The sequence below is a fragment of the Coturnix japonica genome, chromosome 5 (assembly GCF_054131305.1).
Source record: "Coturnix japonica strain WE chromosome 5, WE-NBRP24, whole genome shotgun sequence".
Lineage (NCBI taxonomy): Eukaryota > Metazoa > Chordata > Aves > Galliformes > Phasianidae > Coturnix > Coturnix japonica.
In genome coordinates this window covers 50873546-50889637 of record NC_140667.1, presented here as the reverse complement: position 1 = coordinate 50889637, position 16092 = coordinate 50873546, and the positions used below count along the sequence as shown (strand labels likewise).

Below are 16092 nucleotides of genomic sequence, written 5' to 3'. Positions count from 1 at the left end.
ATTTCTTAAAAATCTCAGCATCCCTGAAGGAAGACACACATTGCAACAGATTTGCCTGGTCTTCATTTTTACCTCCGCTGTCACAGCTCAGAACAGTGCATTCCATGTAAGCAACAACTGCAGCAGAAAAGGATATTTCTCTGCCCCTGAAAGCAAAAATCTCCTTTCTTTTTCCATAGTAGCACCACACCATCTTTTTAACAATGGCACCCTGTTCATAACCAAATTATTTCATACACAGACATCGTGTCTAGACAGTCTTAGCAAAGTCAGCCTCTACTTAACATCAAGGGGTTGGGTTTTATTGTATGTTCTTAAGTGTGTGACTGCAGGCTCACGCACCATCCACAAATAAATGTTATTAAAGTTTTCTCTAGAGGCAATGGGAGCATCCTCCTAAGGCACACAGGAAGCAAAGTGGGACTGCACTTTGTTCTGAAGCTTACGTGCATAAAAGCTTTTTAGAGGTCATGCAGCTAATACACACAAAACAGTAGGCAACATTAATAGGATAAATTTACTGCAGGAAAAGGAAACTGAGTCTACATCATTCCTATTACTACTGTCCAGTTTCCCATACAGACACAATAGATTTGCCCAATAGCCTCGAAGACCTTTATTTCACTTTGGTTGGCAGGAATGGGACTTCTACCAATGACTCCAGCAGGAAGAGAATGAAGTTTTGCAGTTCACAGAGGCAGTCCTAGACTGCCCTTATCACACTTCTGAGCTTAGAAGAGGGAAGATCTCCTTCATTCACAAAAGCCTGAGTGCACCCAAGGAAAAATCATGAAATATCACTGTGAAGACTGGAGGGCAGGAGGGACAGCTTTAAGAAAAACAAGCAAGCCAGAGGTATGTGTTTTGGGGCTGTAGAGGGTTTGGCAATAAGGAGAAATAGGAAACCTGGGGGCTGGAAGGCCCAGGGGAGCAGGTGAGGGTCACTCCACAGCCCTCTGACTGCAGGACCTGCAGGCACAGAGGAATGGATATTCAAGATATCCAGCTCTTCTCCTTGTCTACCTGCCCAGTCCTCTGTCTGCGGGCAAAAAGAGAAATCCTCCAACCCTGTAAGCTGCCCAAGAGATATTTCCAGATGTTACACACACAATGCATTAGCATGAAAACACTGACAAGGGTAATGGATGCGACTGACAGAATGCGAACACACGGAAAACAATTCAAGGTTACAGCAAAGGAAAATACATTTCAAAGCTACAGCTGCTGCCAAGTCAGGCAGCACAGGAGGGAGAAAATCCAGCATGGAAGGAAGGTCACACGTTTTTAACTAACAGACAGCATTTCCATAGCAAGCTTGGTATTGATGAATCTAAGCCTCACCTGTATTTCTATATTGTGGGTACTGGAAAAGACCACTGCAAGTGAAATGCTTCCCCTTTTATGTGATACTATGCACTATGATACTTTTCCCAGTTCTGCCTCAGGGCCATCCTATGATAACGTATGAATGCTGGGCAAACTGTCATCCCATGAAATTAAGCTTATGCAGAAAAGGCAAGTTAAGCTCTGGAAGTTGAGTTGTTATTTATGTGCGCAGGATCTGGATTTCATGCTAATACTCCCTGCTGCAATAATGATGCAATCAAGACAGGATATCCTACATCATTAACTAATTGAAGCTCGTTCAAAAGAAAATACCATTATGACGCTAAATGTCTTATTTATAGGTTTTGTTTGCCTAGACAATAAATCCAAGCATTACATTTAATTACTGCATTTCAAATCCCCATAATAGGTTGATTTTTATTCCATTAAACTACACGCAGCACACATTTCATTGGCAAGCATTTTAAACTGGATTGGTAACTTAGAATAGGAAAAGAGAAAGAAGTTTAACGATGGTGGATTTAGCAGGGATATAAATCACACATGATTAAAAGTGAGGAAATAAGGGAAGGGAGCTTCTTAGCAGTCTAAGTGACTGACTTAATCTCTTTCTCTAGGCACTGAATGAATAAATGGCAGACTGTACATAAGTGGTGATTTTGGCAAAACTGTGATCCTGCAGCTAAACGCTGGGGCCTTCTTGGTTTGGCCAAGCAAGCCTGAAACATTTGTTAGAAACGGGCTGCTTTTAGAACAAAACTTTTCTTAGTTCAGTTAAGGAGCCTCATAACCCATCATGGTGAAGTTTCCTATGGAAATAAGCTCAGTTACCTTCCACCTGCACCTGACTGCTGGCTGTTCTCTTCTGTCCATAGCTCTGTCACAGTTAAGTTCAGTCATGTCCCAGAGGAGTCCATGCCTCAGGTATAGCTCTTTCTGAACCAAACAGAAGGGCACAGCATGACTGCTGCTGCAGCTCCTGGACTTTTTATTTTTAATATAATTAATAATTTGGAGGGAAAATAAAGATGGAACACATTGATCACAGGGAACTTTAAATTATGGCACAATGTTTACAGGAGCTTTTGGGGATAACTGGACACCAGTTTCTATGCAGTAGAGGATAGAAGTGCTGAGATTGTGCTCTATGTGAAACACACACGAACCTTCTCTGGAAGTACAGATCCTGAAAGCAGCTCCTTTTTCTCTCCTTTTGTTCTGCACTGCACAAATTCAAATTTCCCATCAGCAGAATTATCTCTAGAGCAAGAAAAAAACAGAAATAGATTGGGTGGGAGGAAAAAAAAAAGGGAGGGAAAAGTCATTCCCTGTGTGATCTTAATACCAAGGCACCAAATCAAAGACATGATCTCTTTTCCTGCTCTGTTGCAACAGCTTCTGCCAAAGCAGAGCTACATCACAAAGTGCTTATAGAACAAGGATCCTGAGGGCCACTCAAGAAACCCATTTAGTTCATTACACAGAAAGAAGTGTCCTTGGCTAAGGCCAAAGCACCCACTGGTCTGGGCCATCAACCTCTCCCCTTTAGGACAATTCTGAACAGAACACGTTTTTGTTCAGCTCTGGCCCATTGCAAGCACTCCTGGCTGCGCTGGAGGAGCCTTGAGCAGGAGGCTGGCATCATTTGAGATGATGATATGAGCAGGAGCAGTGAGAAGCACTCTCTCCTTTGTATTCCTTGGGGTAATTCCAGTCTCGCCAGAACCGATGCTTGAAATAATCACTAACCATGTGAACAATTACTGCCTGATGAGTGTCATTCATGGCAAATAGCAATAATATCCCTTTGTGTCTGTGAAATAGTCTGTGGACTAATGGACTAATTACTACTGTCTGAATTCCACGTGTCCTTGCTCCAGAAATCAGGACTGTATTTTGCCAAATTTCAGTTTACTCTGAGATGTACCAACAGCAGACTTCAGCTTACGGCTTCCAAGATGCCTGACATGAGGACTGCATAACAAAGATGCCCATTTTTGTTTCAAATATTCATGCACACAGCTATTTTCCACCAATACACATTACTCACGGAGCTGATGAAGTCTGCAGACGTTCATGGGAGCCATCACAACATCAGAGAGGCAACAGATGAGCATAATCCATAGTCCAATTCAGTGCATTCCTTCCTTACTCAGGCCGGTTCTGCTCGAGCCTTGTGGTGCTTTGGCCAGTAGGTTGGCATTCATAACCTCAGCACAGCACCCTCTGAGATGCCCAAAACATTCCCATGTTTTCATGTGCGTATCAAAGGTACAGGCCACTGACCAGCAATATAAAATACATTCTTTAAATACACCCCTTTTTCTGTTAATCTTATTTCTATCCTCCTGAGTCATCAGAGATTGCAGTGAAGAAAAGCATTAACCAGGCAAAATGAACTAAAAAACACTCAGGAAAAATAATGAAGTTTCTGTCTACCATTTTTTCATGTGATGCCATGATTCACTGTGGGCTCGTACAGATCCTATCAAGGTATTACTAACAATTTCAGGATATTCACTCTGATTTCAGCACTTAATCTTTAAATACACATAGCTCTGAATTCACACTGTAAGAGTTTATCTCAGTTCCTAGTTTAAAATCCAGGCAATTGCTTTACTGTACATGGAAGCAATAATTGAACAGAGACTTGGGAACAGCCTTTACCCGCAATCAAAGTCCCTTTTGTAGGCCAAAGGCTTGTGATCTAGGATCCAAACTTAATACAAAGATAAACTAGAAGCTCTGATATTACATGAGAAATGAAAACACTCCCGAGAAGGAAAGACAAAAGATGAAAAAATAGCAAAGCAATTATCATTGGAAGAATGGGGAAACTAAGTTTTTAATTCCAGTCTTTTAAAGATTGCTTTCTAACTTGCATTTACTGAAGATAAATCCTACCCTGAGGGCCAACTTACTGCAGGCTCTCATTTTGCTGTGCTTCTTTGAAAATACCTGCCTTGCAATAAGGAAGCAAAGAGACAGAAGGAGGGTAAGTGATCTGAATATGGTCTTATGAGTACCTAAGAGATTTCGGATAACGAGCTCTGCTAACAAAGGCACATGAGATCCAACTGCTGAAAAAGTAATTTGGAAAAAAGTCAAAATGGAAAGAAATCTAAAGAATTAGGCTGCTGGAATAACTCAGCTAGGAAAAAGAATGTTTCAGAATCAGTTTAATAAATACTGACCTAGCTTCACTGCTAAAGCTGCTCATCAGCACTACCCCTCACCTGGCTCCACCTTCAGTTCCCTCCAGAGGATGTTTCCTTTGTTAATTATTATAATTAACCATCTTAAGCCTTTCTCCTCGCTTCCATAATGCAATGCAGAGCAGCACAAGGTCTCAAACAGCAGAACGATGCTACAAACTTTAACTCTTGTTCCTTCACCAGCTGCAAAGTGCAGGGGTCGGGTGGCTTACAAAGGACACAGTGCAGATCTAATGTCTGTCCTCTGTTTCCACTGCTCCTTACAGGCATGTGAGGCAGCACAAGGATGCTCATCATCATGAGAGGGCCTTTAAAACAAATATGTAATGAAAACTAGGAGTCTGCACTGCTAATTCTGACAGAAATATAAGTTACCTCCTCTTTGGATGTTCTTTTCCTTAGAGCACTATCCTTATGGTCAGCGCACGAGAACGGACAGCTGGTAGCTGGAAGCTCTCTGTTGAAAAGGTAGATGAAGTTTAGATGGGAGGAGGTAGGAAAAAAAAGCCAAGCACCTGGTAAACACTTCATTGCTTCTTTATTTAGATGCACCCACAGTACAGAGCCTCTTGAGCATGTGCATAAGAGGAAGATTACACATTTATAGCTGGGAGCACCATTGAGTTCGAGTTTGTTTGATACCATTTTTAAGAAAGTAACCTGTTTCCAAAGAATGACATTTGAATCCAAGAGCTTAAGACCTGCTTGTACTTTATCCAGAGGTGGAAGGCATTGTTATTATTACTTTGATGTAAGTAGAAGATGTGTTCACAGTCTGGTTGGACCAGTCTTTATATTTTCATATGCACCTTTTAATATAATATAAAAAATGCTTCATTTCCGCCCCCCCTCCCCACCCCTACGTACAAATAGTTAAATGCATCTAACTTTAAAAACAAGAATGGACCAGAGCATTCCTATGGGGAAAAATGAACTTTTGCTGCCCTCTCCTGCTTAAACAATGAAATGCTAAAATATTAAGACCTATGAATCTAATGCTAACTTTTAAACAAAAAGCATGACAGCTCATTCGCTATACTACAGTCAAAAATAGGTCAACAAGAAGAAATGCATTGGTACTATTTATATTTGAAAATCCCTCATTTTATATGAGGTTATGAATACACCGTATTTACAACAAGAGATCCAAACAACAAAACCAAGTATTCGGAGGTCATGATGAGAAGTGTTTGCTTCTGTGGATGGGAAGCGACACTGGGATTAAAGTTTCCAATGAAAAATTAGTTCCATCCCATTTCAAGTGATCACAGACTTGGAATGAAAAACTGGGCAATGCAAAATGTGCTGCACCTATTGACTAAGAAAACTAATTTGTATCACACGATACAGCTGGTAAGGGAAGCAGATGAGCCAAAACAGAGTCACACATAAATCAGAACATTCTTCAGTCTTGCACTTATCAGCTTTATCATCTTTTAGGGGAACTGCTTTGTGAGGACAGCCACACGATCAAGAGAAAATGCCATTGTTGCTTTTACAGACAGAACTCAAAGCCGACTCATTTTGGTTTTATCTGGGGGGGGGAGAAAAATCTGTTCAGTTCTTTCCCTCTCCTCACAAAACAATACAGAGGTTTTTAAAGCTCCTAATTTATTTTCCTTTCTTCAGAGTAGGAGAGCCTGAGGCTGTACTTACACATGTATAACGTACACACAGCTGCTGCTTTTCTTGCTCAAGCAAATCTTGGCTCCAACAGCCTTGCTTTTTTTTCCATATATAGGAGGAGATAAAAAAAATAAATTAAACCCTTTTATTTATGCTAAGAAAACCAAGATTAAATGTACTAATGAAAGATCCAATGGCATTAGAATACTTTTATTTAAAGCATTCCAACCTTTGGAAAAGAGACAAAAAACACTCAAAAGCAATGAAAGGAAAACAATAAGGGAGACTTGCAAGATGAAAAAAGCAATATGTGCTCAATTTAAAGTATATGAGAGGAACTTTACTTCTACAGTCGTTATATCCCCATGACCTGATTCAATGCCCTTGTACTGAAAACGCAGTTCTTTCCTTTTAGCAGACAGCATTCAACCCTTTCTCCTGAAACCAATATGGCACAGGACACGAGCCATCACCCAACCGCTGCTCTAGGAGCAGATAATAACAACATTTACACAAATAAAGGTAGTTTCTGGAACTCAACAAGCAAATGAGAGCACAATTAAATAGATGCACTGATCAAACTTGGGCCCATTCGCTGCCTTCTTCTTTGCCTAAAACTCCCATTGATCCTCAAGGGAGCTCTGAATAGTGGTAGAGTATCGCATTTGGGTTGCGGCAAACAGCGGACCCTGGGGGTAAAGTCAGGTCACTGTGGCAAGAGCTTCTTCACATACACCACAAAGTGCAACCTAGGGTCTCATCAGCCTTTTAGAGTCTTGTGACTAATAGCACATTGTCCCATTCCATTCAGAGAAACATTCCTTCTTGGAAGTGATAAAACATCTGCAAACTTTCAACGCTCTCCGCAATCCCCACATCAGAGGTAATAAAATATTGCAACCCATCAGGTTCTCATCAGTTGTGTGTGACCAATACCAGAACGTCATGTCAAAACCATAAAGTTATGAACAAACAACACTCACCTAAAACTCTAAGTACAGGACAAGGTGCTTTTTCTAATTTCACATCGTTCTGCTTTACTCCACCAGGTGGAAAACTTCTTTAATTTCCATCACATCTCAATTTTTCACAACCAAACAGTCCGTAAGCACGATTCAATCCATCCTCTTGTAAATCGTGATAATTCCACACAGAAATCACATTAGCAAATATTTCTTTTGTAACAGAAATAAAAGACTGTCAAAATCAATGGGATAAGGGACGTGATTTGTTATAAATTTATTTAATCTTCAGCATCTCAGCTTGCACCTTTGCTTCAGCACTTCAAAATAAAAAGTTTCAACTATGACAGTAACTGTCTAATTTACACTGTGTCCCAGCCAGTGTTCTTAGAAGCTCGTTAATCCCATTAAACCATGTTGTGTTGGGTGTTGCATATGATTAGATCCACCTATTGTTATTATTGTTTTTTTTTCCCTGTCCCAGAATTAACAGTGCCAAGTTTTTACAAAACTGTTGAGTTTACAACATTTGTGTGTGCAGACCCAGGAGTACAAACTGTGACCTGATAATCCCGAAACAGTCAGTAGTCAAGGAGGGAATTCCTTTTTCTTTCCTCCTCTTTTCCATGCCTGGAAACAAGAAAACTTCAAATCCTACTGTATACTTAAATGGTAGGAAGAAAAATATACAAGCATGTATTTATACTGTATTTCTATCAATGGCAACAGGTCATAAATTCATGTTTGCAACTATCACAAAGACTCATGAACACCAATTGAGTTTTATACTGTAAATACTGCTGGATTGATGGTTTAGGATTATCAATTCACTGTTGTCATATGACCATAACAGTTCAAAAGCATCCTGGAGTAAATCCCAAAACACATACCTTTCGGTATATAATAATGCAACTGCATTAGCTAAATATTTACTGTACATAAGTTTTATCAGCGTTTTACCTACCAAAGATGTAAATTCCACTTTTAAATACAAAGCAGATAGCCAATAATGTATACTTATAATACAGCCCTCTTCTTTATTATTTATTTTTTCTTGTTTTTGTTTTTTTTTTTTCTTTTGTTTTAAACAATTTGGTCACAATGCACCTTTGATATAAAAGCTTTATTATTAATACTCAGAACATTAGGATTTCCAGAATTATTTTTTTCTTTTTCAGTAGCATTTGTAGAACCACTTTTGGTAACAAATACAGTAGTTAGGAATGAGCATCCAGATGAGAATGCAGAAGTAATATTATCCAGAATCCTTTCCAGCTAGGACCATAGGGCTGGTACTGTGATGAGTAATAGTACTAGAACCACAAAAACACTATAGTATGTTTCTTAGAGGCTACATCCTCTTTTGCTGGAACACTTTATAAATACATATTAAAAAGTAAGGCAACAACTCCAAACAGTCCAAACTGCTATCTCAACTCATTTCCCAATTAGATCCATGACCACTGGAGATCAATTTCATGCTTGCACTGTTTAGCGTTTGTCTTTATTCTTTCAAAATGGTCCAATTAGAACATACTGTAGTAATTTAGGAATTAGTATTTCTAAAACAGGTATGTGTGTCCAATGCCATAACACTAATACTGGTTAGGTACTGAAATCTAGGGTGTTACCACCGTTCATTTTTCAAGGATTGTGGACACTAATTTGGATTTGCAATAAATAGGTGCATGAATCCAAAGCTCCCCTTACCTACTATGTTTATCACCTACTTGTTGTTTTTTATTTAGCTCCTAATGTTCAAATTAAAGAAGCACCAGAGACAGACTGGTACTAAAAAATGCTCACACCAGTAAACAAAACTTTTATTCAGGACCTATGTGTTTGTTTTTTTCATGGTCCTGATCTGAATGGACATTCAATTGATGAAGATGTGCAAAAGGAAAGGAAAAAAAAAAAAAAAAAGTCAAATTACAGTAAAGTTATCCAGAGAAGGAGGATGTTACACAAACTCATAAGGAAATGACAGTCTTTTTTCTCTTTTACTATAAATACACTTAACAGTTTAGCAGAAAGACAAGCTAAATTTTAAGATTGTTCACATTTGAAAGTTGTATTATACTCTCTGCTAACGATAAATAAGGAACAGGTCCTGACAATGAAATCTGACATTGCAATTTTCATCAACAGATCTTTGAAGACTGGTTTTAAAGAAGGGTTAAAACAATGATTATGTTTGCAAAGTTCTGAGAAGTCCATCTGCTGTCCAAACTTTGGATTAAAGTCCTTATTTTTTCCTTTACTTAGAGACAGGTATATACAGTGCTGTTGTAATAATGAAACAAATGTGAAATCTACTGTAAAGTTGCACAATACAGAAAACTGTTGCTCCATCTTCTACTACATAAATGTGTGACTCCACAGGTTAATAATGCTGTTTTGTTTTTTTGTTAAGTTGGAATTATTCCATCACGTCTAAGACCTCTCTTTAATTCCAAATCCTCCAGTTTTTTCCACAGTTCTTCACGCTCTTTTTCTTTCTTCTTCTCACTGACAGATGAAACAAAACAAAGAGTTAGCAGATGAAAATAACTATTTACATTAAAAAGTGACATTAATTAGCAGCACTAACTTTACTCAACATATTTGCAATTCCTATGTATACTTATTATATTTTTTTTTGCTTTTTATTATCTACATAAATACTATTAATAAAAGCATTAGGATAAAACAAACTAGCAGCGCTCATACATGCTATTCTGTAATAGAGGATTAAAAAAACAACGTGGACTTCTATTATGGACCAAATATCATTATTAGTGCTCATCTGCATTTTGTTATTTTCAAGTTTCTTTATTTAGGGTTTTCATATACGTCAGCAAAGGAAAAGTTCATACACAAGATGTATATTTCAGTCACTGCTTTACTTGTTTTTCCCTAGCAAGGAAAGGTTTTTCTTCAACAGACTTGAATGGCTATTTTGATAAAATTAAACAGCTAAGCTATCATTTGCATTACCTGCATTATTTGCTTTCTAAATTTCATGTTTCTGCTATAGCTTATTTTGAATAAATTTCCCTGTATTTCAAGAAGCAAAATGCATCCCATCTCTATTACATCACCCTGCACATTCAGATTAAATAAAAAGCTAATAATAATAGATACAGATTCTCTACCTGTCTTAAAAAATATTTAAGTAGATTAGAAATACAATTCCTACATATGTTAGCTCAGCTGCAATGTTAACAACTGGCTGTAGTATATTTAGTATACACAAAAAGAATAGCAACTTATATCTAAGTCCCTGAAGATCAGTTAAAATAAAATAGAGCCCACTGTCACAATAATAAACGAAACAGCCTTTTATTTTCAGGCTATTTACCAGATATTTTTTGTCCTATCATTATAAAACAAATGCCCACTTAGTAAAAGGCTCTGAAATGATGGTAACCTCATTCAACTTACCTATCTGACTTAGCATAATCATTAATAGCAAACATATCTCTCCTCAAGATTTTAGTATTAAAGATCTGTTTTTAAAATTTGTTTTCTTAATACGATTAATTTTTCTGTAAATTTTTTTTTTCTTTAAACATCTTTAATTAATTATCCCTGTTTATAAATGCAGTTGTTTACATGCTTGAAAATGATGATTAGTTATCCAGACTTGGAACATACTACACCGGTGTCCCATTCTGTTAAGAGCTGAGTTCCTCACCTTAAGATGCAAAGTGCAAATAACACTGATTTAAGTCACTGAGGAGACCTGAAAACACCTGGATTAGATGATCTGTCCTGTGGTTCTCAGCCTCTTCAGCTAGAAAGCCACACGGTATTGCCTCAGCTGTTCTAGCAGATTGAACTTGATTCATCAGCTGCCTAGAATTCATATGTGTCTTAGCTCATAGATCTGAGTCTTTAAATTTACAATGCTCTATTAGTTAACCTCTTAGCTGTGGATTTTTCATGTATAAAACTTCTTATTTTATAGCAATGAAGCACAACAAACAACAGCATTAATCCAGACATGCAATTCAAAAGCTACGGCCTCCAAGAGACTTCAGAGACTACAAACATAGCAAGTTTTTAATGACTTTCAGAACCTTTCACTTGGCTCGTGGGAACTCCAAGTCATACAAAAGTTCAGAGTTCCTGAATTTATTTATTTATTTATTTATTTATTTATTTAAAGCCTGCTACTTAGGATAGGCTAAATCTCTTAAGAAACTGCAAAATAAATGGAAAATGAAGAAGTGTAGGAAAATAGACAAATTGCATATATAACTGGGTTGGAACAAATGAGTGGTGTACCTAACAGATTGCACATGCTCAAAGATTCAGATCAAGCAAGGCTTCTGGTTAAGAATCAGAAGAGTTGAAAGATACCTCTGAGCTTTAAGACAACATCTAGTCTATAAGCCTTGATCTGGAAAATCAAAACATGAGCATTTTCCTCACGTCTCTTTCCAAACCTCAGTGTTTGTCTTAAAATCCTTAAGCAAAGTGGTATCTTTAAACACTTCTTTTCTTTAGTCATTGAAAAGCTTCATAGAAACAAAGAATGGCTGAAGTCAGATGGGGCCTCTGGATGTCTTGGATGTATCACATCAATTAGGGCCACCCACAGCAAGTTGCCGAGGACCACATCCAGGCAGCTTCTGAACATCTCCAAGCAGGGAGACTCCCCAGCCACCTTGGGCAATGCGTTCCATTGCCCACAGAGTTAAGAAGTGCTTCCTGAAGTTTAGATGGAAATAGCTTTTAAACACCTTATTCTTTTGGAGTACAGAGTCAAAAGGAGTTTTCTGAGACTTCCCAAACTATGTAACAAGTACCATGTTTTAAAAGGGGTAAAGATCAAATTATACACTGCAATCTCTTACAACTTGCAAACAGTAAGCTAAAGAGAACACAGGGACAAATACAGGCATTGTGTAGATTATGCATGAGATTTTGCAATTGCAGCTGAGTGCAAAGGAAAATCTAAACAGCAGTCCTTATGCACAGCTGACAAAAAAAGCTTTAAAAAGTTACCGCTGACGATCTGACTTGTAAGTGGCTGTCAGCTCATCAAACATGGTGCTGTTCATTTCCATAAATGCCTTCAACACATTGTAGACTAAAGCCACAATAGCCCTGTGAAACATTAAAAAAGAAGAGTTTATTAGTTTCAGGTGAAATCAAACAAGAAAACTATCTTCTGTTACCAACACTCCTGTGACCAGTTCTGCCCTTGCATGTATGCTAATTTTTATTTCAATGAAAATACTTGATTAGCGCCTTTAAAAGGTATGAATCAGTTCTTGATAACTCTAATAATTACTTACATGAAGCAAAGCAAACCTCTAGGGTAAAAGGTAACAACAGAAAGCTGTTAGAAATAATGACAGACTCCTCCCTCATGATGTTGAACAATTCTGAATGCAATTCCAGGCATTAAAATCATCAGTGCTTGCAGAAGTACCAGAATTGAAACAAGAAAGGGTATGATTCATATTTCCTTACAATTCTTCCATCGAGCTGAATAATCCGTGCCTCTATGCAAAATACAAGGCTTTGTTTCAAAAGTGCTGTCCTTGTAGCATTACATTTCACATTCACTTTCATTTTGGTACATTAAAAATGTATATTTATGAAGGAAAAACCCACCACCACAAGTGCTATGGATGAGATGTTGGCATATCTATGCAAAGCAGCATGTAGTGTATGAATAAACCTCTGCTGCTTTTGCTTATTGCTGTAACACAGAAGTCAATACACCACTGATCATTTGGATTCCAGTTGCTTAACTGAACAAAACAGGACCTGTTCATACTGAAAGAAATGACGTACAACGCTGGTAATTCCAAAAAGGCTTCAAAGACACTCTGTCACACAAAGATGACTTCAGATAAAACCATATTTCCAAAATAATAGGGGTTCACTATTAGTCTATTTATCTACAGCTCAAAATTCTTCTCTGGCAGAGTTCAACATAAAAAAAAGCCCAACATAGCAACAGAGGAGAAGGGAAAGAAACAAACCTCGAAAACATTTAAAAATTTGAACAGATTATTAATCAGGAGATCCCAGTTCCTGATCCAATGCTACAGGTGTCACATTCAGACACATGGCTGCTTATGAAACAGCTCTTCAGGCAGCATAAACGCCACAAGTGCTAGGAATATTTGGAGCTGAACTATATAGCAAACACAACATTTCCACATTCTTTTGGCTGCCATTTACATCATTTCTTTGCTATCCTCATTTACTAATGTTCTAACACACATAAAGATTCCTAAAATATCTTCTATATTCAACAAGTTTCTTAATCTGGTTTGTCTGCTAATGGTACAACATTCCTGTAGGTATGAACACTCTCAGAACTGAAAGACTGGCATGTTCTCATTACTTGAAGCATGTAGTACAAAACACTGGACAGAGTGCTGGAAGGTTTGAGACCTTCAGTGCAGTAGCACGCCACTTAAAATGTCTTTTTGTAACCAGCCTTTAACATGGACAGTTTCCAGTAGCATTAGATTTGTGATGAAAGCGCACAAACTCAAAGGTTTGGAAGATGTAGTACAAAGAGTGATGTTTTAAAAGATAAAACAGTTTACAAATGCTTTACAGTAATATCTTAGCAAAGTAACTGGGATCTGAGCACGCTACAGCTCATTAAAAATACCAGGTTTATTAACAGTAATCCCTTTGGCTTTAAAAAACATTTCAACCCAAGTATAGATTACGTGACATCTATCTATAACAACGTTTTTCATTACACTACTAGGAAATTTCATTTAAAAACAAGAAAGAAAAATATCAATAGGAAGCGACTAATCTGTGCACAACAGAGAACAGATGTATTTAAATAAATTTAGTATGAAAAAACAACTCTACCTCAGAAATAACTGATGTTTATATGCTCTATAAATATACAGAAAAATGCTGGTACCGGAGGGAACAGTACCATCCATGATGCAGCTACAAAGCTTTATTAATGCCAAGCAATATTATTCCAAACAACTCATTTACCAGCTGTTTATGAGAAATGCTTGATGAGCAACACTTTTTCTTCAATAACAATATAACACCTAATTTCTCTTTCTTTTAACTTATGAGAAGGTTTATTCTTATCCCCTGAGGTACTGATTTTTTCATACACATACCAGATAATTAATACCATTTTGAGCCAAGCTCAAGCATGATCTAATTTATATTGGCATTAACAGAGCTGCACCTGCTCACATCAGCTTTGAATCTGGGTATCTCCTATTCCAACATTCTTCAGCACACACTTCCTAAATTGATCAGTAGTTTGACAAGAGGTAATTTTACATTTAATTACAAGAACTTACGGATTCCAGTGCTCTTTAGAAATCCTATAAAGGCTGGAAAACATGATGGGAAGTATGACATTTGAATTCTCCTCTATCAAGCTCATGATGTATTCATTATTCCAATAGTACAGTGCTCTTTCAGCCACCTTTGAGTCAAAGGAATAAAATATTAACAGGAATTCATATACCTGCATTTTTTCCTAATATTCTGAAGCAAAAACAAACCATGGAAATTTCATTAAAATGAATTAACTCAGGAATTAAAACACCATTTTTTAACAGTAATATAATCTGCTTTAATGAAATTGAATTTTTATACTGTAATTCAGATCCCACAGTATCTACCCTCTCTTACTCCTGAACAGTATGTTGAGAAGCTATATGGACCAAATGCAGATAACACAATACTGAAGCTTTGGAAGTGAAAGGACTGTATTAGAACTCTTCCCATCTACCTTTAATTTCCCAGATGGAAGGATCAGACCAGCACTAGCTTACAGGACAAAGGAAACTGGGTAATGTCCAGTAGCTGGGCTGAATATGGAAGATGAGATCTTAAACATGGGCAAGGTACTAATTACAATAATCATTATGAGGGGCCAGTTGGGAACTAGGAGAGAAAACACTTACCTACACTGTACTAAAAACAGATGTAGTCAAGAAAAGAGCCTACAGCAGTTGTATCACGGAATCACAGAGATTGGAAGGGAGCCCTGGATATCCCCTATTACAACTCCCTGCTAAAGCAGGTTCCTGTAACTGTTGCACAGGAAAGTGTCCAGGCAGGTTTTGAATATATCCAGAAAAGGGGACTCTACCACCTCTCTGAGGAGTCTGTTCCAATGCTCTGTCACCCTCTTACAAAATAAGTTCTTCTTCATGTTCATATAGAACTTCCTGTTTTCTAGTTTGTGTTCACTGCCCCTTTTCCTTTCACCGGGAAAGACTGAAAAGTGCCTGGCCCCATTCTCTCATAAGCCTTCAAAAGATTCCCTCTCAGCCTCTTCCAGGCTGAACAGCCCTATATCTCACAGCCTATACTCACAAAGGAAATGTTCCAGGCCCCTAATCATCTTAGTAATCTTCCACTGCTGGACTCTCTCCAACAGTTCCCTCTCCTGAATTCAGGAGCCTACTACTGGACACTGTAATCTAGATGAGGCTTTACTAGGGCAGAATGAAGGGGGAGAACAACCTCCCTCGACCTGTTGGCCATGCACTTCTTAACATACCCTAGGACACCATTGGCCTTCCTGGTCACAAGGTCATACTGCTGGCTCATTACCAACCAGGACAGAAAAATAAAGGGATCCTTTCCAGCAGATAAGCCCCTAATTTGCACTGGTGCGAGTGGTTATTCTTCCACAGGTGTAGACTCTACACTTGCCCTTGTTAAACCTCGTAAGGTTTCCATCCATCCAACTCTCCAGCATGTCCAGGTCTCACATGAGTGGCAGAAGAGCCTTCCTGTGTGCCAGTCACTCCTCTCAGCTATGCTTCATCAGCAAACTTGTGGACAGTGCACTTTATTTCTTTCCCTATCCACCTCACTGTCCACTCATCCAGCCCACACTTGGGAAGCTTACCTATTAGGATGCCATAGAGGGCAGTGTCAAAAGGCTTGCTGAAGTTAAGTTACACATCCACTGCTCTCTCTTCTACTCA

The 16092-nt window shown here is 38.1% G+C and overlaps 1 protein-coding gene across 10 annotated transcripts in view; it reads right to left on the bottom strand.

Moving 5' to 3' along the window:
- Positions 1-7403: 7403 nt before the first annotated feature.
- PPP2R5E (protein phosphatase 2 regulatory subunit B'epsilon) overlaps positions 7404-16092 on the bottom strand; it is a 69071-nt gene continuing 60382 nt past the window's right edge. For 4 of the 10 annotated variants that reach the window (XM_015865649.3, XM_085547820.1, XM_015865650.3 and 1 more), the window contains 3 exons: positions 14446-14573; positions 12143-12244; positions 7404-9658 (listed from right to left, as the gene is read on the bottom strand). In XM_015865649.3, the coding sequence (XP_015721135.1) occupies positions 9559-9658; positions 12143-12244; positions 14446-14573 (330 nt within the window). In that variant the 3' untranslated portion in view covers positions 7404-9558. Of the gene's footprint in view, positions 9659-10826; positions 10988-12142; positions 12245-14445; positions 14574-16092 lie in introns of all 10 variants that reach the window. The other 6 variants (XM_085547817.1, XM_085547821.1, XM_015865651.3 and 3 more) reach the window with 4 other exon arrangements.